We start from the raw sequence: 23,502 nt of genomic DNA, 5'->3' as shown, positions 1-23,502 counted from the left end.
AATGAAGAAAAACTTTGACAAGGAGAAAAGGGAAATGGAGCTTATGTTCAAAAGTGAAGTCAGCATGCTAGAGAGCCAGAGAGCAGACCTGGAGGCGCTCCATGCACAGTCTCAGGATGCCCTTTGCAGCCTGCAGGGGCAGCTGTGGGAGATAAGGAGTGGGGGCCCACATTGCCCCAAGGAGTTGGCCACCTTAGCTCAGTGGCCAGACGAGAAGCTACGCCTGAGACACCAGCACGGACTACCACAAATCAGGTCTGCTGCCCTGTTTTCTTCTGGGTCCTCCTTCAGTCTGAAGTTCTTCCCAAAAACCCACATTAGATATTTAATTCAGGAAATGACTCAACTGCAGTGCATGCTAAGTGGGTAGTTTTTCTCTGGCCACAGAGAGGAAGGTAGGAAAAAATAGGGCTTTGTATGAGTTGTTTTAACTTAAATTAGAAATATATATATTAAAACTTAAGTTATGAAGTAATTTAGTTTGTAGACTACTTTTAACACATTCATATTTATTTTCTGCCTCAGACTTCTCTGTAGCAAAGGAACAAAGTAGCAAAGCATCTTCCTTATTTAATGTCATGTTCTAATTTTCCAGTGCACGCGGTAGTATGTGGGCAAATGGAGAAAAAGGCTAAAAGCTCCTTTGCAATAGGGAGGCCAGTTATCTGCGAAGGTAGCTTTTCAAAGCTGTCCTAAGCGAAAGGAGCCCTGCTGGGGCTTTGGGTTAGCATCAGGCTGCTAACTACAAGATTGGTGATTCCAACCTCCCAACTGCTTTGTGAGAGAAAAACAGACTTGCTCCTCCAAGAAGAGGGACCATCTGAGAGCCTCGGCAGCAGTTTGCTCCATCCTGCAGAGCATAGGAGTTAGAATCGGTTTCATGGCAGCGAGTTGCTGTGTCATCACAAAGAAAAGCAATGAAAGATTTCTTTGGAAAACTGAGCGTATCAAGTAGGTTTCACTTAGTGGAATGATAACTGGTTGCTGCCAGCGCATGCCTATTTATCATGACCTCACTCTCCCACAGAGAATCTTGGCCCTCGCCAACTTGGACACCAAGCGGGCTAGAGCCCTGCTGACCAGACCTGCAAAGCCTCCTTGGGAAGCATTCTTAGCTGGGAACATGGCTCGGGTTAGAAGTGGCACTACGATGACCACAGTGGACCAAGCCCTCTCCCGTGTCCTGTGACCTGGGGAGGTTGATGATCCCAGAGCCAGTCTGCCTTTCTGTCATGGTGCAAGGAAATTGAGGCAGCTTGAGTATGGGCAGTAAAGAAAATCCTGGACTACTGAATTGTACCCTCTTCTGTACCCTGCCTTTCTGTTCCCCAAAAGATGACCACACAGTGGCCTCAGACCTGGGCGTTGCAATAACACATACTGCCCACTAGGATGATCCAGAGCTTCCTCCTGAGAATTTTGCTTCATAGTATCTGAACCTGTGAACTGTCTGGTAAAGGGCGGGCTACTGTCCAGAACACCTTATAGACCATTGCCACTATTCCCAAGCCCTTTCAGGCTCTAAGAAGCAGCAAAGGGACATGTCTGGTCCCAGGAGTTTCCTTAACTGGCTGGAAGGCTGCTCCCACCCCCATTCCCACCCCATGTCATGATTGTGAGTCGAGCCATATTGCATGACTCTGATGAGCTGAGTTACTCTTGTTCTCCCAGGCTGACTGCTCTCAGCTGGGCCTCACTCCACCTCAGTGTTATTTTCCTGGGGCTTCTAAAGGCCTCTTTCCTAGATGTTTAAAATACTTTTTAGAGTAATTTCGACTAAAGGTACTTTTTTTTTCACTAAACTTTAGGCCAGTACTGCCCAATACAGCTTTCTGTAGTGATAGACATATCTTGTGTTTGCCTGCCCATTACAGGAGCCACTGGCCACATGGGGTCACTGAAAGTGACTGATGTGACCAAGAATCTGAGCTTTGATTTTATTCCATTTTAATCCGTCTAAATGTAAATTTAGTCCCATTTGACAAGTCGTGTCTGCTGCATTATCAACTAGATCCTGTGCATGCACTCTCTGAGCACAGCTGGCACGAGTAGCGAGGAGTTGTGCACTTAGAACGTGCGCTTGGACAGGCCTTTCTAACCCTGTGATACATGTGACATTCGTGTTTCTGAGCCAGGTCCATGTGAAAGTTTCTGTAGAAAGGGGGCAAAGGCTGAACTGAGCCAGAAACTCCTGTGGATGGAAGCAGCGCACTTGTTACAGCAATGGGACTGTGAAAAGAAAAAGATGCTTCAGAGGCAACTGCAGCTAGTGACAGACATGGGAGCCCAGCTGGACTTGGACAAGGGATAGAGAAGAGAGGCAGAAGGAGATGCTAGCCCAGTGCAAGAAGCAGCAACGCAAGTTGGGTGGGGGGTGGAGGGTGGAGGGTGGCAGGGAGGGCTGATGAGTAAAGAGCAAGCTAAAATTTGCAAAGTGTTTGCACTTGAAAAGTTAGAAACCACATATAGGAAGCAATTAAAAGGGCTTTCCCTGGAGGCAGAGGGGCTGAAAGCCTTCTTGAAGGAGGGAAAGGCAACTGCCTCCAGGCCTGCTGAGGTCCACAGAAGTCAGAAAGGAGACGGGACCAGCAGGGTCAGAACGTGGAGAGGCTGAGTTCCTGCGTATGCCAGGGAGGCATCTCACTGCAGATCCTGTCCAGAGCCCGGTCCCGAGAGCAGCCCCACAGCCCAGAGGACCCTCTGCATAGCTCACTATCAGGGCCATCCCATCTTGGTGAATGATATAGAGGTGGCTCCTGCTCCTTTAGAGACATGGGTGATCTATGCTATCCCCTAGAGGGGCAAGGCCCATGTTCCTGGAGAAACCTGTACCTTTGGCTAGCAGCCTTGCTGGTCAGAAGCAAAGATCATCTGAGCAGCAGGAGTCCAAAGCCACAGAGCAGCCCTTACTGGACATGGCTGGACACAAGCTGCCCCTCTAGGAGCCTCTGTGTCTTGGAAGGTGAGCATGGGGTAGGGACCACTAGGACAGGACAGCAGAAATTAGAAGATGCTGTACCGATAACAGAAGGTAGAAACTGTGCTGGAGAGAGAAAAGAATGACATGAAAACCAGGCTCCTACAGCTGGAAGATAAGCTTCTGGCTAGGGAGAAAGAAGCAGACTCGAGAGAGAATAACAGGTTTGCCCTCTATCCATTCTTAAACAAGTGGAACTGAGTCATCTCAGTCCCTGATGACTTGATTGCATAACCCCCTTTCCTCCTAGCAGGCTGGTAGACTCGGCACCAGGAGAATACCACGTAGCCCAGGTGTGCCCAAGCTTACAAGCCCAGTCTGGCCTGTACTCGGGCCGTGGTGTTGCTAGGTGCTGTGTGAATGCGAAAAGAGAAATTTTCCATACAGAAACCCCCAGAACTTCACCAAGAGGACTGCTGTGGCTTAGACTCAGGTTTTCACTATCTCTGTCGGCAGGAAATCTGTGCTTGTCTCACGGGGCCCACGAAAGACTGCCCTGAACCCCATTTCATTCCTTTGGGGTCTCTGAAGGTCTCTGCCTGCCAGCTCCAAGCACCTTCCTTTAGTCCCACTGTGTGTATTTATTGAAAGTGTCCTTGGCGCAGATCTACTGCTTCGTGAATTCTGTGAGAGCCCCAAGAACTGACTGGGACACTCGGATGTTGGCCGCAGAAGCCAATGCCTTCTAGAGAAAGCTGAGCTGAGAGGGAGTTCTTAATTCCACCAGCTGGGCAGGCTGCTTGAAAGGCCACAGGTGGAACTGGCCTTCTCGCTTGAGGACTTTGGCTGGCAAATGCTCTATCTCAAAAGCCTGGGATATAGGAAGGCCTTTCCCAATATTTTCCATAGATGGACCCATGTCCCTGAGTGGCTTAAAACAACACAGATTTAATATCTTACAGTTCTAGACGCTACAGGTCAGAAATAGGTTAAAATTTAGCTAATTTCTTGACAGCTTAGTTGCATGTTAGCTAGAACTGAGAGCTAAATTGTACTCTAATCGAGGTGTCATCAGGGTTGTGCCCCTTCCAAGGGGTTCTAAGGAGAACCCATGTACTTACTTTTTCCACCTTCTAGAAGCCACTCACATTTCTTGACTCGTGGCCTCTTCCACTTTTCAAAGCGTCCAATGGCTGGCTGAATCTAAGGCTGTGCCTCTTCTGCCTCTTTCATTTAAAAGGACCCTAGTCTGTACAATAGGCCCACTAGAATAGTCCAGAATAATCTCATTATCTCACAGTCAGCTGATCAGCAGACTTAATTTCATCTTCAACTGTAATTCCCCTTAGCCATGTAACATAATATTCACAATCGGGAATTAGAACATGAATAATGTTTTACCAACTGCCATCGAGTTAATTCTGACTCATATCCACCCCAAAGGGCAGAGTAAAACTGATCCCTAGGGTTTGTGAGGCTATAAATCTTGATAGAAGCAGAAAGCCCCATCGTTCTCCTTTAGAGCAGTGAGTGGGTGGGTCTTTTAGCTGCTGGCTTTCCAGTTAGCAACCTAGAGTGAAATGCAGATGAATACAATACCAACTGCACCACCATGGCTTCCCAGAACAGTCTTTAGGAGGTCATTAATCTGCCAACCACAGCAGTGATCTGGATGTTTTTGATCTCTGATACATTCATGATCACATATCTTTGGTGTATTTAGGTGTGTATTTTTTAAAATATTCTAATGTTATATGCAATAAAAAAGTGTACTGCTATGATTTTATAAGAAATTGATCAGATCGTTTTACCAGCACCCAAAACAAGAAATAGAACCCTCCTGGATTCCCCACACATAGCCAGTATCCTGACTTCTAACTCCTTAATTTTGCCTGTTTTTGCACTTTATATAAAAGAAGCATACCATCCGTCCTTTCTTACCATATGTTGTTTGTGAGATTCTTCCATATTGTTGCTTAGAGCTATAGTTATTTCATTTGCACTTTATTTTTCATTCTCTTGCCTGCATTTTTCTACTGCTATGAAAGTTCTGGGTCAATGCAATATGTTTGTATGGAATGGAATTTTTTAGATTTTAAGATATAATAATGTTTACCTTTTTATTGACATAAGAAACAATGTGTCTTGTGCAAAACTCAACTACAACTCTTTTTTTAATGAAGTTTTTATTGTGAATTAAGGTTTACAGAGCAGATCATACTTTAACACTCTGCAATTCATACATATTTTGATGCCATTCATTCATTCCAGTCCCCTTAATATGCCCTCCCTTAGTCCACGACTTCCCTGTTTTCTATGTCCTTTTCTCCTCCTTTCCTAGCCTTCTGTCTTTGGGTGAATGCTCCCCATCTCATTTTAACGGTTGACTTTTCTAACACAGTAGTGAGTTGAAGTCCAGACCCAAGGGAGCACGGTCTTAGGGGCGCTACCAGATGCTGTCTGACCAGTAAGCCTGGTTTCTTTTAGGATTTTGATTGACAGGTTCTTCTTCTCTTTCCAGGACTCTCTAGTGTGGTTTTATGCAGAGCTGGTGGTGGTGGCGCCAGGTATCACCCCGTTCTTCTGGGCCCAGGATTGTGGAGACCGGTGTTCTCACTGTCCCTTCGACTAAGTGTTTTCCCTGTGTCTGTTTAACTGCCACCCCGCTGCTCTGCTCTGGACAGGGAGAGATCAGTCCTTGCACCCTAGACGGCTGCTCAGAGACCTTTAAGACCGCTGCTACTTACCAGATTAGAATGTAGAGCACTGTCTTTGTGAACTATGATATGCTAATGGATCATTTTGTCCCCTGCAACTATTGTGATACCACTCCCCCAAAGCCCAGTACCTTATTCCTTCAGAGTATCTGCTTATATTTAAGAAGTTGTCATAATTTTGTCCTCTGTTCGCCCCACCACATTCATGGATATATTTGCAGTAAAAGTAAATATACAAATACTCTCTTTTAAACACACACACACACACACACACACACACACACACACACACACATATATGTTTGTAAAAGTCTCCTATCTGTTCAGCCTGTGTGTATGTCCAAGTACTCACTTGTAGATTCCCCAATCCCCCACTGTTGTAGGACTTTGAATCTAACAGTGTTTGCATCTGTAGTTTCTCACTCTTGCAAACTACCAGTGTACTCGCCTGCCTGCCTCCATCGTTTCTCCTGTGTGTTGCATTCCCCTCCGCCCAGGCTATCACTTGCCTGTGTTCTAGCCGCACCTTCCCCGCCCCCCTCCTTTCCATCCTCTGCAACCATCAAGGAATGTTTTTATTTCCATAAGAAAACTTACTGTTGATTTTTTATAGTGGTGGTCTCATACGATATCTGTCCTTTTTGTTTTTGACTAATTCCACTCGGCGTACTGTCCTCCGTGTCCATCCCTCTGTGAGGGCTTTGCAGGTGCATCGTTATTCTTCGACGTTGCATAGCATTTCATTGTGTGTTTATTGCACCCAAGTTTGTTCATCCATTCTTCCACTGCAGGGCATTTAGATTGTTCCTGTTTTTTGCTATTGTGAATAATGCTATGATGAACATGGGTCTGTATCTATTTATTTGTGTCATAGTTTTTATTTCTCGAAGACACATTCCAAGTAGAGGGATTGATGTGTCATGGTATTTCTCTTCCCAACTTTCTCAGGGTGCACCATACTGCCTGGCACAGTGACTGCACCATTTCCCAGTTCCTCCGGCAGTGTATGAAAGTGCCAGTCTTTCCACACCCTCACCATCATTTGTTGTTATCTGTTGTTGTTTTTTTTAACCTTCCAGTTAATTTGGGGGGTGAGGTCGTATCTCATTTTGATGTGTATTTCTCTAATGGCTAATGATTAAGAGCATTTCTTCATATATTTTTGCCCCCCTGAATGTCTTCTTTGGTGAAGGATCTGTTCACATCCTTTGACCATTTTTTAAATTAGATTGTCTATCTCTTTCTGTTGAGATACTCAATTTTCTGTAAATTTTAGAGATGAGTCTCTTGTCCAGTATGTCATTGTCCAATATGAAATTCCACAGCCTTTGGCTTCTCTTTTGACTCTTGGTGGAATCTCTTGACACACACAATTGTCTACGTTTTCGGAGCCCCTAGTCATCCATTGTATTCTGCTCTGAGTGTGTTCTCCATTACTTCTGTGAGGGCAGTTACATACTTGGCTTCACATAGTCTCTTAATTGTTCAGCAGATAGGATGAGCAATCTTCAGTGTATCTGCGCTCCAAGCAGCCAAAAGTAGAATTCCACCTCCACCTAACACAGTGTACACACCTAGAATCAGTCTGTTTCCCATACTAGAGCCAGAGTGACCATTTCAAATTTCATGTCCCATTTATTTGACAGCCCTACTCTAAACCCTTTGCTGCTTTTAAAGTTCCCATGACTTCTTTTTCTCTATTTTTCCCTTAGTGCCCCATGAGATCAAATGAAGTCAGATGAGACATATTTGTGCTTGATACTAGAACATAATGCATAAGATAAGCATGGCGAGGTTATATAGTACCTTGATTACTTAGATTGGGAAAATTAGAATCTAACAAGATGCCAGACAAAGACGTAGTTGGGGGGATAAATATCGACATGTGTTCAGGACAGAAAGTATGGGTTCAAAGCTCATTAGGGATTTTTTTGTTGGTAAAAATACTTGCCTGTCATAAATCACTTGTGTTGTCTTGGCAGAGATTCTTTAAGAATTGTTTGTCAGGAAATAATGTGGCCCAGGGTAGCCTTGGTCATGGAGTAAATAGTGACACCTGTCTTTCTCTGCTGAGGTATTCACTGTGCATCAGGCCGCTCCATAAATCAATATGTGTTTCTTCCTCAGTTTTTCCTTCCAGTGATGACCTTGGAGTATAGCAGGTGACAGTCTCACTAAAGAGGAAAATGTGTGCATATATTTTAAGCTCTGGTCATTCTTGTTTCTTAGATCCCTGCCGGGATTCACTAGCAGGGAATAGCTTTTGGAATGCCCCAAGGTCTCACATTCAGTATTACGCATTGATACCAACCATGGGCACATGGTTCCCAACTTATTTCTGATTGTCAATTGTGCTTGCAGAGCCGAGCTACAGAGGCTTTCTGAAGAAAACACATCGTTGACAAATGAATTGGGAAGGATTCAGCAAGAACTTAAAGTTGCAGAAAGAACAAATGATGTACAGAGGTAAAGGCTTGTCCAGGTTCAACTTAGGACCTTTGAGCTTGTGACCCAGTTTTCACATAGCAGAATGAGTGGTTTCCTCTCAGTAAAGTGAGTGTAGTAGTTACTGAGATAGAAAGTGGGGCGTATTCTCAAATCAACCTCACTTTCCAGAAAGCCAAGAGTGGATGAACCTAATTGGTCTCTGACCATGACATGACACATATGTAAAGGGCCCTGGCCTACATCCCCATGCAGGCAGCCCCTCTCATACCTGAATGCCTGGTCTCAGACGTAAAAGGTAGAACACGTATGTATGTGGCAGCATTGCCCACCCCACAGTGAGCAGCTGCTACACCCATCCTTCTTACCTCTGCCATCGTGGCATACCACCTTATTCCCTGTATGAAAGTACTCCGCATCACACCTGATGGTGAGGACAGGTGGACATAGTTTAGTACAGTGAAATGATCCTAGGGCCTTCCTAGACAAATACAATATCTATGTTCATGACTCAGTAATAATTTCAGGTGGACTTTTCACCACGGTTTATATTTGTATGTAGATATCGGCATTAGGGGTAGGTCTGGGCCCTAGGACACTGAGGCAGGAACAAGGGACAGGGAGTGGAGTGCTAACACTGGTCAGTGAGTTTTCACTGCTGTAGCCATATCCAAGGGCAGTCTGCCTTTTGATTTTTCTTCCAAATAAGAAGTTCAAGATAAAGTCAACTCTGACCTGCTGCGAGCATGGAGCATAGTTGATGGAGTAGCCATGACGGTCAGAATATGGATGGCAGGGGAAGGGACCAGCGGGGATTTGCATCATTACAGTTCTGAAATCCAGGAGGTCTTCCCTTGAAACCATTTTCTCCTAAGTTTACTACCAGACTCCATTCCCAGCAGATCGCAGTGAGGGTAAGATGGTTTGTGTTTGTGTTGCTGGGTGGCTAGTTCCATACTTTGCTAAATCCGTAGTAATTTGCTTGACTAAGGATTGCCACGGAGAATGCTCCTTTTGTACAATCTGGCAAAATCTTGCAAGCGAAAACTAAACCCACTCTCATTGAGTCTGTAGAGGGTTTCTAAGACTGAATCGTTAAGGGGTGTGGGAGGCTATACCATGGACCTTGGCAGTTACCAGCACAAACCAAGGTGACACCTGGCTTTGGTTTCACCCTCCCTGATGAAAATTTTCATTTCCGCCTCAAAAAGAGTCACCTGACGAATCCCATCTGACCCTAGACCAAGGATGGGACCAGCCTTGTTCTCATGTAAAATGCATTGGAAAGGGGATTATTGGAGATGCAGTTAGTTTGAAATTTGGCACCTTGTCTTTTGATCTCTCTTAAGTTCCATTTTTAATTTGTTCCAGTTTTTAATACTTTCTGCTTTCTTTTCTAAATGTTCTTGTCTGTTTTACTTTGTTATTGTTAGTTGTTTCTGTTGTTTTTAAAGTATGTTTTCCTATAGATGAAGTCCAGAATAGGTGCATCTATACAGACCCTAACTGGATTAATGGTTCTTTGGGAGTTTCACACAGTTGGTTAGAAGGAAATGGGAAGCTAATAACGACGAGTACAAGAATGAAGAAAATGTTCCAAAACTGATTGTGGTGATGATTATACAATCTTGATATGATTGAACTATTGAATTGTATATATGTGAATTATGTATCAATAGAACTTTTTTAAAAATTAAAGAATCGCCTGAGAACTTTGCTAAAATATTGATTGTGATTCAGTATATTTAGGTCAAAAATTCAAATTATCAACAGGGGTTGGAACTGGAATGAATCGGTTTGAAGCCCTAAGGGTAAACTTTCCTAAATTCTTCTGGCTTTAGGAGCTTGGGATCAAGATTGAACCATCACCACTATTATCAATCATAGCAGTAGCAGTAGTGTAGAGGGATCTGGGCCGTAGAATATGAGGGGAGGTAGGGGTGGGCCTTTTTGTCCAAGCCATGGTGGACTGTTACTAGAAGAAGAAAACACATTAATTGGCAATGATATTGTTAATTTTGCTTTTTCAACAGGAAAGAAATTGATATTTTAAAGAAAGAGAAATATCAGGCCTGCCTTGAAATGGAAATGATCAACAGTCAGATTTAGTATTACCACCTGATGTGAAGCTAATGAACTTTTCTTTCTCTCTTTCTTTCTTTCTTTAAAAACTATTTTCGAATATTATAGAGGACTTTGTTCCTCAAAGATTTCAGAATGCAGTAACTACCTCCCTTGTCAAAAATCAGAAAGTTCGTGTGGATACATTACTGCCGTCAGGGACACCCCATTTTGGTGCTGCCAGCCATCCTGATAATTCTTAGAATCACATATGGCATTTATATCATGTCTTCTTGTTTCTTTCTCTCGGTCTATTCTTTATTTTGGAGACCATGGCACTTTTGAATATTACATGCAATTGTTTTGTTCCGTGTCTTGAAGTTTGGGTTTGTCTAGTCATTGATAATAATTAGATTGAGATGAGGCTTCTTTGGCAGAAGTACAAGAGTAAGAGTTGTGCAGTCATCAGCACCATCAATGTCAGAACTCTTCCTTCTTCCACTCATTGTTAGCTTCCCACTTCCCGCATCCTCCCTGCCATGCCCCTAGCCAACTATCACTCCAGTTACTGTCTCTAGAGATTTACATAGCCTGGATTTCATACACAGAAAATCACACAAAGCACAAACAATGACAAAGCAAAACAGAGAAAAACCTCAGCCAAAAGAAAATATAAAATGTTAGAAACTGCCATCAGTTAGAACCTCCTTGGGAATTCAGCCAGTCTCAGCCAGAATCTTAACAGTGAGACACACTTTCACATAAACTAACAAGTACTAGCAGACCCCTTAAAATCCCCTTTTTTAATTTATCAGAAAACCACTATAACCAGAACACCACATGATTATTTCTGTCACCTAAATCCTACTCATGTATTACTATCTCCTATTCCTTCTACCCAGTCAGCTCTATCATTTCTCCCTCATCTCAACAGAATACAATTTCCAGCCCCTATCTGAACTTTCTCCACTAACCCAAAGAGCAAGTCCTGTCCCTCCCTCCTCCACCTACTCACACACAATCCAGAACCTTACATACCATCTACATTTGGATCACTATGCCATGCAAACAACAGTCAGCAGTAGTAACCACAAAAACTCAAGATAAACAAAAGTCAACAACTAAAGATTACGCAACTTCATTGGAATACACAGAAAGTGAAGACCTTAAATTACCAGAAAGAGAATACAGGTGAATGATGTTTGTGACCATACAAGAGATTTGGGGATCAATTCTGAAAAAAGGAAGAAAGTGTGATACTAAAAACCTCACACCCCAAAGAAACCGAGAAACAAAACAATGAGATAACAGAATTAAAAAACATTGTATGAGAACTGAGCAATACCGGTGTTCATCGCAGCACAGTTTACAATTGCAAGGAGTTGGAAACAACCCAAATTTCCATCAACAGATGAATGGATTAAAAACCTATGGTACAGATGTGCTTTACATAATTGATGTATGTATGGATTGTGCTAAGAGTTGTATGAGCCTCTAATAAAATGATTTAAATAAAAACTATGGTACATACATACACTGGAGTACTACACATCACTAAAAAGCAGTGATGAATGCATGAAGCACCTTGCCACATGGGAAAAACTGGAGAAAATGATGCTAAACAAAGTAAGCCAAGAACAAAACACAAATACAACATGAGTCCGCTGAGGTAAACTTAAAAAAAATGCAAAAGGGACATAAGGAAAAAGCTACTGTATACAAACATTCCTGGGGTGAGGTCCAGGTAGTATGGCAGGGGCCAGACCAAATCCAGGGATACATATGTTAGACAATTAAAAAGGTTGGGGGGGGGGAAGAAAATGAAATAAATGGGTAGCTGGGGAACAGGGAACTAACCCATCCAAAGGGAGGGTCTTGTTCATATCGTCGCCGGGAAAGAAGGACCAGACTTCTACCCCATGCTCCAAGATGTGAATGCAACATACTGGCATGAAGCAAGGAACCAGTAGAGAGGTCTGAGGGGTTGGCCCCAATCCCAACTACACGGACAGCAGCCCTTGCCCCCAGAAGAAAGTACTTCAGAGGATAGCATTGAAGCTACAGCTCTGAGAGAGGGACATGTCTGATCAGAGCAAATCGAAGCAAATGAAGGGGGAGGAAGAGAGACTGGAGCACATCCTGGCCCACCAAGCCTTAAGGACAATATCCCCACTAAGAACAGCCAATGCACAGAGAGGACCATATGTCTGGTCCCACTATGAGACAGGACATCCCCCACTGACCCATAGCCCTATAGGGGACAACACTGGAGACACAGTGTGGGAATTAGACCGATCTGACCCCACCACACTGAGGCAAAACATGAAGGGCATGCAACAGAACAGCAAGGGGAGCAGAGCAAGGAAGTCCCGAGGCATTATCAAAAATAGACTTTGGGTTCAGAGCATGGCACCCCATCAGGCTCAATCAGCAAACACTCGCAAATGTCAACAAACAGACCTTGAACTATTGACAGGCTTTTCTTTTTTTTTTTTTGTCATTTGTTTTTTGGTGGTGTTGTTTTGTTTTCTTTTATTGCTTTGTTTTGTTCTGTCTTGTTTTTGTGTATATTATTATCTCTGCAGGTCTATCTAGATAAAATAGGTGGGATAAACAATCTGGAGGAGAAAACAATGGGACTGACAGTTCCAGGGGGACATGAGAGAGGGGAAGGTTGGGGAAAAGAAGTGGTTAACAAACCAAGGGACAAGAGAACAACAAGTGATCCAAAATCAGTGGTGAGGAGCGTGTAAGAGGCCTGGTAGGGCTTGATCATGGGTAATGTAACCGAGAGGAATTACTGAAACCCTAATGAAGGCTGAACATGAACAAGAGCAAAATAAAAGGAAATAGAGGAAAGAACTGCAAGACACATAGCATTTATAGAGCTCTAAATATAGGCATGTACATATGTAAATATATTTATATATGATGATGGAGAAATAGAACTATGCATATATTTATAGGTTTAGTATTAAAGTAGCAGATGGACATTTGGCCCCTACTCAAGTACTCTCTCAATGTAAGAACACTTGTTCTATTACACTGGCATTCCATGATGCTCACCTTCCAGACACAATCACTGAAGGCAAATGTGGTGAAGAAAGTCAATGGTGTCGGCTATCAAAAGATATAGCATCTAGAGTCTTAAAGGTTTGAAGGTAAACAAGTGGCCTTCTAGGCCAACCAAAGCCCACATGGAAGAAGCACACCAGCCTGTGTGATCATGAAGTGTCAAAGGGATCAGGTATCAGGCATCAAAGAACAAAAAATAATATCATTGTGAATGAGGCGAGTGCAGATTGGGGACCCAAAGCCCATCTGTAGGCAACTGGACACCCCCTTACAGAAGGGTCACGGGGAGGAGATGGGCCAGTCAGGGTGCAGTGTAGCAATGATGAACATACAACTTTCCTCTATTTCTTAAATGTTTCTTCCCCACCACTATCATGATCCCAATTCTATCTTACAAATCTGGCTAGACCGGAGGATGTACACTGGTACAGATAGGAACTGAAAACACAGGGAATCCAGGATAGATGAACCCTTCAGGACCAGTGGTGGGAGTGGCAATACTGGGAGGGTGGAGGGAAGGTGGGGGTAGAAAGAGAGAACCAATTACAATGATCTACATATAACCCCCTCCCTGGGGGATGTACAACTGAAAAGTGGGTGAAGAGAGACGTTGAACAGTGTAAGACATGACTAATAATAATTTATAAATTATTAAGTGTTCATGAGAAAGGGGGGCAGGGAGGGAGGGTAAAAAATGAGCTCATACCAAGGACTCCAGTAGAAAGCAATGTTTTGAGAATGATGAGGGCAACAAATGTACAAATGTGCTGACACAATGGATGTATGAATGGATTGTGATAAAAGTAGTATGAGCCCCCAATAAAATAATTACCCCCCAAAAAGAACTGAACAATAGAATGGAAGAAAATGAAAATTGAATCTATGAACTTGAAGACAACCATGCAGACTTCAGCAAATGAGATACAAACAAAAAAGTAAAATAATCTGAAGTAAACCTGAGGATGATGTGAGAAACCATGAACAGAAGTAATGAATGTCTTGTTTGGAATACTGGAACAGGAAGAAACAAACAAATCTACATATAAATTAGTAAGAGAATTTGTGGAGGAAATTTTCCCCAGTACTATAAAGGAGGAGATAATAACCATTCAGGAGACAGAGAGAACTCCAAGGAGGTTAGACCCGGGGGGTGGGGGTAGGGGACATGTATAGGAGGGCATCAGGACATATGATAGTCAAAATATTCAACTTCAAGGAAAAGGAGAGAATCTTGAGAGCAGCTAGAGAGGGAAAAAGTCACCTTCAGAGGTAATCAGATTGGAATAAGCTCAGAGCTCTCAGCAGAAAATATGCAGGAAATAAGAAAATGGAGCAACATAGATCAAACTTTCAAAGTAAAAACCTGCCAACCAAAATCCTGTATCCAGCAAAGCGATATATCACATATAAAGAAGAAATAAAGGTATTCCCAAACAAGGAAATAGTTAGAGAATTCATAAAAACAAAACCAGCATTGCCGAAAACACTAACCATATCTCTATGGTCAGAAAATCAACAGCACAAAAACATTATGAGATCGCCACAGTCCGTGCTACTATCCAGAAGTCAACACACTAAAACAACACCCAAAACAGTAGATCTAGACGGGAAACAAGGACATGAATAGATTCCTCCCTCCCAAACACAGATAATACAATATGATAGTAACTCACCTGCATTTGGAATTAATACCAATGAAAATCAATGGGCTAAATACCCCAGTCAAAAGACAGAGTAGCAGACTGGATTAGGAAACAAGATCCATCAATCTGCTGCCTTCAAGAAACACACCTCAAACTCACAGACAAAAACAGACTGAGAGTCAAAAGATGGAGAAAAAATTACTAAACCAATGACAATGAAAGGAAGACCTCACACAAATAGAAAACTACAAGCCAATATCTCTCATGAACATAGATTCTCAACAAAATCCTGGCCAGTAGAATTCAACAACATATCAAAATAATAATAATACTTCATGCCCAAATGGGATTCATACCACCATATAAACAAAATATAGAAGAACCAGATGATCATATTGATGGATGTAGTAAAAGCATTTGACAATATCCAACACCCATTCCTAATAAAAACAATAATTAAATATAAGGAAATTCTTCAATATACTAAAGTCCATGTCTTAATATCCAACAGCCAGTATCATACTGGATGGAGAAAAGCTGAAATCATTGCAATTGAAAATGGGAACCAGACAAAGATGCCCATTATCCCCACTTTTATTCAGCATTGTGCTAGATCCTAGCCAGAATCAAAAGGCAACAAGAGATTAAGGGAGTGCAATTGGGCAAAGAGAAATTAAGCTCTAGTTATTTGCAGATGGTATGATTTTATAGAGAGAGAAAAACCCAAGGTCTCCACAAAACCCTGTTGGAAATAATTGGAGCTTGTTTCAAATAAGCACCCATCTAAGTGAGATGTCAGTAAACTCACCTGGAAGAAGCACACGATCATCGATGATCCAAGGATTATCAATTATATAAACCAGATCTGAAGAAGGGAGTGCTGTCAGAGCTGAAATTTGTGAAATTCTGGTGTTCACAAAGCTATGGCTGACAGTGGGAGCCCAAAATACATGTTCAGGTTCTCCACAGGGAATAAGCCTCCAGTGGCCCCCCTCTGACTGTCACTGAGGGATAGGAATAACCTGGTTATCAGGCAGCTGGTATTGGAAAGACGATTATAGTAAATTAAAATGATAAATAGGGCTTGAATGGTTAAAATCTTGTTATTTGAGCTCCCTTTAGATACACTTTGACTTTTATCTAGTTTTTAATATTTTCTGGGTTTTGCTGTTGTTTTCTAGATTAGGTCTTATCTCTGCTGTATTTTGTTATTTTGGTACCTTTCTTGATTCTCTGTTATGTATCTTTCTGTGTTTGGGGTTTTATCAAACCCAGATTGGGTGAATCTGTAGAGGTAATAACTGGAGTAAGAGTTCTTGGGGTGTATTGATGGGGAGGAAAGAGGTAATGGGGAGCTGATATCACGTAGTATGAAAAGGAAGAAATTGATTATATGCAGTAATTGCACAACACTGCTTGATCTGATAGAGCTATTGGCATGATGTCTGGATTATGCCCTAATAAAATGATCTGGGAAAAACATAAATTTTAAAAAATCAATTTTCATTTACATAAGGGCTATCACATTTTTAACAAAACTCAAGTGAATATTCCCAAATTAATTAAGTTTTCCCACAAGTTTACAGGAATGCTGCTGCTCCACATAACACAATACTTTTTAGCGTTTTAATGAAGGTCGGGAAGACCTCAAAGATGAATTCAAGGCAAGTCACCTCAGAAGGCTTTGGAGACTCTCTTTCTGGGTTTCAAAGGAATCCTCTTTATATTTTCTCAAGGATGATCACAGAGACTTCTCAGGAAGACATCTGAAGAGAATGGAAAGCTGCGCTGGGGAGGAGGAAGAAGGACAGGAAAATGTACCACGGCGTGTGTTCTGTTACGGCGCCATACCTGCTCCTCCTGGAGGGTAGCAAGGACTGTCTGACGAGCTCCTCATTGGGAACGACCCATCCACCTGACGCAGCCTTATCTGCCTTCCACACTGCTCTGTGTTCCCAAGCTCAGAGGACATTTAAAACGAACATGATTTGCATCCCTTGAACATGACAAAACTCCCATTTGACATGACATAAATTGAAGAGTGAGAATTCTTTGGGAAATGAATAGAAAGATGAAAACACTTCAGAAGCATATAGGCATAGATAAAGATATGACATGAAACAGTAGCTTCATATTTTGATAGTTTTGTTTAATTAAGGTTTCTTTTTTTAATCATTTTATTGGGGGCTCATACAACTTATCACATTCCATACATACATTCATTGTGTCAAGCACATTCATACATATGTTTCCATAATCATTTTTAACAAGTTTCTATTATACAATGCTTTTATACTTACCCTTGTGTGTGCGTATTAAACCTACAAGATAAAAATGATATGATTCTGCTCATCGCTGAACCATAGGTATTCACACCAACGTGGGAATACCTTGGAACTGTGGTTGCTCTCTCCCCTGAAAACTAATTGTTGTGAGAAAAAAAGAAAGGCAATCCAACAAAAATGTAATTTGATTCTTTTAAATCGTAATTTATTGAAAGATGCTCCTGACCAGTGGTTGACAGTAACTGAAATCTCTATGGTGAAAAACTGAGAAATTTTCTAGCAACTGTTGGAACACACGGCCATTTGTGTATACACCAAGAGGACATCTGTCAGACACTCTAATTTCCTGGCCCAGTGGTACTGAGAATATCAACAACTTACTGCCAGATAGATTTGGATATCAGGGACAGGTCAGAGGTCCTTTTGAAGAGATTCATATGCTTTAAGTTTCTTCCTCCCCCCCCCTTAACACGATGTTTTAAATAACTTAGATAAAAGTGGGAGGCCTTTAGAACAGTGGTTTGAATGTTCTTAATGGTCTAGATGTATTCTCACTTCTTCTCAGGAATAAAGCAGAGTTCTCAACTTCAGCATCATTGCTGTGTGAGACTGGATAAGTCTGTATAGGGGCTGTCCTATACACTGTAGGATATTTAGTAGCATTTCTACATGTCAGTAGCCACCCCTACCTACCCCAATTATGACCATGAAAAATGCCTCCAGATGTTGCCACGTCCCACAGTGAGACAAAATTACCCCTCATTAACCACTGAAAGGATCTGCTGGGGCTTCGTTTTTGTTTTCAATCATTGTTTTACCCTTTTTTGCTCTAGAGTCAGAAATACAAGGATCAGTTATCTCAGCTCAACCATAGGATCCTTCACCTGGGTGAGGAGGCCTTTGTCCACAAGGCTCAAAATGAGAAAAATCAAGTACCCGTTCAGTTGCTGACACTGAAGATGGATCGGGCTGGTCACCAGGTGAAAGAGCAGGTGAGTGGGCAGTGCAGAGTGGGAATATGAGAGCAACAACTTAAAGATATGGAGACATACACTGCCCCACACATAGCCAGGAAGCCTGGGGGAAAAGAACATGGAATATCATAGTTTTTTATAAATCTGCTTTATTTAGAAGAGTAGCATAAAGGAATTAAATCTTAAAAAGAGAGTAAATTCCTACAACCTTTCTGAAAAGACAAGTTGAAAATATAGATAGCAAGAGCCTCAAGAATCTCATTATAAGAAGTGAAACTTCACTGTTTGCAAATAATATGATTTTATATATTGAGAATCCTAAAGGGTCCACAAGAGACTAGCTGGAAGTCATAGAGGAGTTTAGTAGAGTAGCAGTATACAAGAGTAACAATTGACTTCTTCTATACCAGGGATGGGGGTACAGAAAAAGATACCAAGGAATCAGTATCCTTTGCAAAAGCTGAAATACCTGGGAATAAACTTAACCAAAAACCAAGACTTGTACGAAGAAAACTATAGAACATTACTATAAGAAGCCAACCGGGATCTACACAAATGGAAGCATATTCCGTGTTTGTGGATCAGAAGACTCAGTATTGTGAGAATGTTGATACTATCTAAAACAATCTACAAATAGAATGCATTGCCGATCCAAATTCTAACATCATTCTTCAAAGAAATGGAAACACTGATTATTAACTCCATATAAAAAGGGAAGAAACCCAGGATAAGCAAAGAACTCCCCAAGAAAAAGAACAAAGCAGGTGATCTCACATTACTTGACCCCAAAACCTACTTATACAGCCACAGTTGTCAAAACAGTCTGATACTGGTATACTGATACATGCTCCCTGTCACTAGCCACCCAGGAAATGCGAGTCAAAATGACCATAAGATCCCACCTAATGTCCATAACTAGCCCAATTAAAAAAAAACAGAATGTGAAAGGGAGGATAGGGCGGAGGTAGGGGGAGGAATGAGGAGCTGATGCCAAGGGCTCAAGTAGAAAGAAAATATTTTGAAAATGATGATGGCAACAAATGAACAAATGTGCTTGACACAATGGAAGGATTACAATAAGTTGTACAAGTCCCCAATAAAATGATTTTTCAAAAGAAACAGAACAACAAATGTTGGAGAGTGTGTGGTGAGATAGGAACTCTTATGCCCTGCTGGTGGACTGGTAAATATGTACAGGCACTCTGGAAGGCAGTATGGCGATACCTAAAACAGATGGCAACTGAACTACCATATGATCCAGCAATACCATTGCTGGTTTGTACCCCAAAGAAATAAGAAGCAGATCACGGACAGATGTTTCCCTCCCCTATGGTCATCACAGCAGAGTTCATAGCAAAAAGCTGGTGGGTGGGCAGGAAGAAGCTGGAAACAGCCTACATTACCATCAGTACAAGAGTGGATAAAAACTCTGGTACATACATACAATGGAATACATCCCTAAAAACAGCAATGAAACACCTCAAGTTGTAGAGGCATCTGGAAGATATTATGCTGAGTGAAGCTAGTCAAGCACAGAAGGATAAACACTGTGTGAGTCCACGATAATAGGAACATGCAGCAGAACGGGCACAAGTTCAAGTGTGCAGGCAATCCAGTCGTCTGGCTGGGGACCAGGCAGGCTGCTAAAGAGCCACACATCATCTGCTCAAAGTAAGTATCATGTAGGTCACTTGGCCGAAGGTCACCTCATGAGAGCTGGAATCAGATGGATGGGGTGGGGTTGATGCTGGTCCCTGAGAGGTAGCCATGTGGATTTGGGGTGAGGTCTCCCAGAGAGGGAATCAGCCCTGTCAGAGGAATGGGGCTTACTGATGCGAGGGGCAGCACAGGAAAGAAGAAAGGCAATGGTCAAATTTGGGGGAACATAGGTGCATGCCTGTTGAGGGGAGAAGAGGGAGGTCTGACATTGTGGGGGGAGGGGTGTCCAGTGAGGTTGCTCTTGGGAGGACCTGATGCAGAGGGGTTAAGTGGAGAGCAAATGCTTTGAGAGTGATTAGGGCAAAGAATGTATGGATGTGCTTTATACAATTGATGTATGTATATGTATGGATTGTGATAAGAGTTGTATGAGCCCCTAATAAATTGTTTAAAAAAATAATAAATTTTTTTAAAGTTGTATGAGCCCCTAATAAAATGATTTTTTAAAATACTGTAAAAAAAGAAACCAAACTTGACCAACAGTTACCATGGGTGAAGGGGAAAGATCTGTTGCTTTGGGAGCATTGAGTTTCTGTCACTGTGGTCGATAGTTTGAAAAAGGATAACAATGATAGTTGTACAACATGAAGAATATTATTGAGCCTCTTCTCGCTCTGAATTATACAACTAGAAGTTGTGCAATTGGAAAATATTTCTGTATATTTGTGCCACAGTTAGAAAAAATAAGTACATGAATTACAATGAGTACAAGGAAGAAGAAAAAGGTTTTGAATTAAATATTGTAACAATTGGACAACTTTTCTTGATCTGATTGAATTGTATGACATGGGTGAAGTGCTAATACAACTGTTTTAAAAGATGTGATGCAAAACAATAATATGGATTATTCGGGAGAACATGATGCTGAGTGAAATTAGTCAATCACAAGAGACAGATATTGTATGAGACCACTACTGCAAATGGTTTTCATATTGAAAAATAAATAACGAGATAGAAAGAAACTCCATGTGGTTACAGATCAGATCAGGTTTTCTGGGATGTTAGAATTACAGAGTCAGATCATGACCAAGAAAGCCCCATGGAGCACTTCGACTCTGACAAATACATGTGTTGCCGTGAGTTAGAACTAACTCCACAGCATCAGTTTTCGTTATTAACTGCTGTCTCTTGTTCCCATTCAGGATGACGCTTAGGGTTGCCCGTAGGCATGCCCTGTACCCAAGATTAAAGTTTCATGCAGAATAATTTCACTGCCCTTAAAATTCTCTGCTCCACCTGTTTGTTCCTCTATTGTTCCTTGAACTCTTGCTAGTCGCTGACCTTGTTTCTGTCTCTTTAATTTTGCTTTATAATTGGAATCATGCATTATGTAGCTTTTTCAGACTGGTTTCTTGTACTTAATAAGTACTTAAGTTTCCTCCATATTTTTTTCATGGCTTGATGGCTCATTTATTTTTTTTGCTAGATAATATTTCCATGATACAGATATGCTCGTTTGTTTAGCCATTGACCTGTTGAAGGACCTCTTGATTACTTCCAGTTTGGGGCAATAATGAATAAAATTACGATAAATATTTGTATGCAGGCTTTTATGTGGATACAGATTTTCAACTCATTTGAGTAAATACCTAGGAACACAACTGCTAAAACATATGACAGGCCTTTGGAATAGTGGTTACATTACCAGATAAGTATTGGACTGCTGACAGCAAGATTGACAGTTCAAATCCACCAGATGATCCGAGGGAAAAAGATAAGCCTATCTATTCCCATAAAGAAATCCTGTCAGAAACTCTATAGAGGGACGCTGTGAGTCAAATTGGCTTGATGACATTGTTTTTGTTTTTTTGTAAGCCTATGTAAGAAACTGCCACTGTCGGATTCCTATGCAAAACACTACGCCCTGCGCCACACCTATACTCCTGACAGAGCTTGTTAGCGTCCCATGTTCAGACAGAGGCTCGTAGCTAGTAACTTGTAGATGTGTACATTTCGCCCAAATACCATTTTAAATGTCTTGAAGTTAGTTCTTTTAAAACATAATTTTTTGATTGGTAACCTCCTTTTGTCAGGAAATACATGAAAAACAACTTAATACCACAGAAAAGCAAGTGGATAAAGTGGAAATGATCTTAAAGAATATGGAAATGCTTCTACAAGAAAAAGTAGATGAGCAGAAGGACCAGGTGAGTGATAAGTTCTTGTCATTTCCTCACAAACATCTTATATCTGCACACTTCTACCTCCTGGGTATTCACACAGCTGGTGTAGTAAGAGACTGTCTGGTCACAGACTCCGAGAGGCCATGTTCATTAGTTACCCCTCAGACTGAGCCTCTGTCAACACCTTATACTTGAACATGAAGTAATTTTCCACAGGATTCATAATTAATAGCAGTCAATAAAAGATTCTATTATATATATAAAACTAGCTTGTTTATTGTACTTATTTTCTTTTGGGTATCATTTTAAGGTTTCTTTTTTGAGATGGCCACATAACCTCAGGAAGGTTATGGATTTATTCATGCATCCTTCATTCAGCACATTGCCTACTGAGCACCTACTGTGTAGGAAAGCATTTTTCTAGGTAGATCTGAGATAAATAAGCCCTCATGGAACTTAAATTCTAGAGCTGATGAGAGCTAATAATAAGATTGTAGTTGGCCAAGGGCTTTGAAGAAAACACATTTTCCTGGACTGTAGAGTCAGGGTGTTAGGGGAGACTATACTGCACAGATAAGGTATCTGAGCAGCGCCTTAATCATGAACTAACATATATGAGTGGGTAAAAAAGAAAAACAGGAAAACTCCACTCTGTGGAGCTTTCATAGGATGCATTGTTCCTACTAGCTGAGCATCGAGCAACTTGTTCTGAGTTAGTGCACCCAGCGGCGTCGCCTGGGAAGGTTCTCTGGTCACAGTGAATTTTTTCATAAAAGCAGTTTTGCTCACACCTTGTTTTTTGTGATGGCTCATTTAAGAGAACTGCGTGTGGCTGTGAAAGTTTGCTTTCTGCTCCAGAAAAATGTCACAGAAACTGTTGTGATGTTGAATACAACTTACAAGGATAGCACTCTGAAAAAAACTCAAGTGTACCAGTAGTTTTCTTATTTCCAAAAAGGTAAAATGTCGATCGATAACAAACCTTATTCTGGATGTCCATCAACTTTCCAAACAGACAAAAATGTCCAAAAAATTCATCCACTTTTGCTTGAAGACCAATGATGGACCATTAAAAAGATGGGGAAGTTATCTGGACTATCTTGGAGCTTAGTTCAGTGAAGTTTAACAGAAGATTTGTGACAGGCCACCAAGAAGGAGTGTCAACTGGAAACAAGTCATTCTTGGAAAGAACAACTCTGAAGTGATCCAGACTTTTCTCAAGGTCATTACTGGTGACAAGCAAACTTCAGTCAAGCCAGGGGAAGACACCGTCATCACCTTGCCCAAGAAAAACTCGTCAAGTGAAATTAAAGATCAAGATTATGCTCATTTGATTTTTTTGATGTCCATAATATAGTGCATTTAGAGTTCCTTCCACTAGGTCAGACTGTTAATCAAACTTTCTATTTAGAGGTTTTGAAAGTATTGTGTAACAATGTGCAACAAAAAAGACCTGATTTGTGGCAGATGGGGGACTGGTTTTACCATCATGACAATGCAACTGCTCACATGCCATCTCAGTGTGCCAATTTTTGACAAGAAA

The 23,502-nt window shown here is 41.6% G+C and overlaps 1 protein-coding gene across 1 annotated transcript; it reads left to right on the top strand.

Moving 5' to 3' along the window:
- Position 1: 1 nt before the first annotated feature.
- Positions 2-21,983, top strand: LOC142436768 (uncharacterized; the record flags this gene model as incomplete). Its single annotated transcript, XM_075540226.1, has 5 exons — positions 2-255; positions 7,996-8,100; positions 10,113-10,183; positions 17,978-18,135; positions 21,870-21,983. Coding segments are annotated over exons 1-5 (702 nt in total), but the record flags the coding sequence as incomplete, so codon positions are not given.
- Positions 21,984-23,502: the final 1,519 nt, after the last annotated feature.

This window comes from Tenrec ecaudatus, unplaced genomic scaffold, assembly GCF_050624435.1.
Source record: "Tenrec ecaudatus isolate mTenEca1 unplaced genomic scaffold, mTenEca1.hap1 Scaffold_603, whole genome shotgun sequence".
NCBI classification, from domain to species: domain Eukaryota; kingdom Metazoa; phylum Chordata; class Mammalia; order Afrosoricida; family Tenrecidae; genus Tenrec; species Tenrec ecaudatus.
Note: the sequence above shows the minus strand (reverse complement) of the source record. Positions and strands in the feature narration are given on the sequence as shown.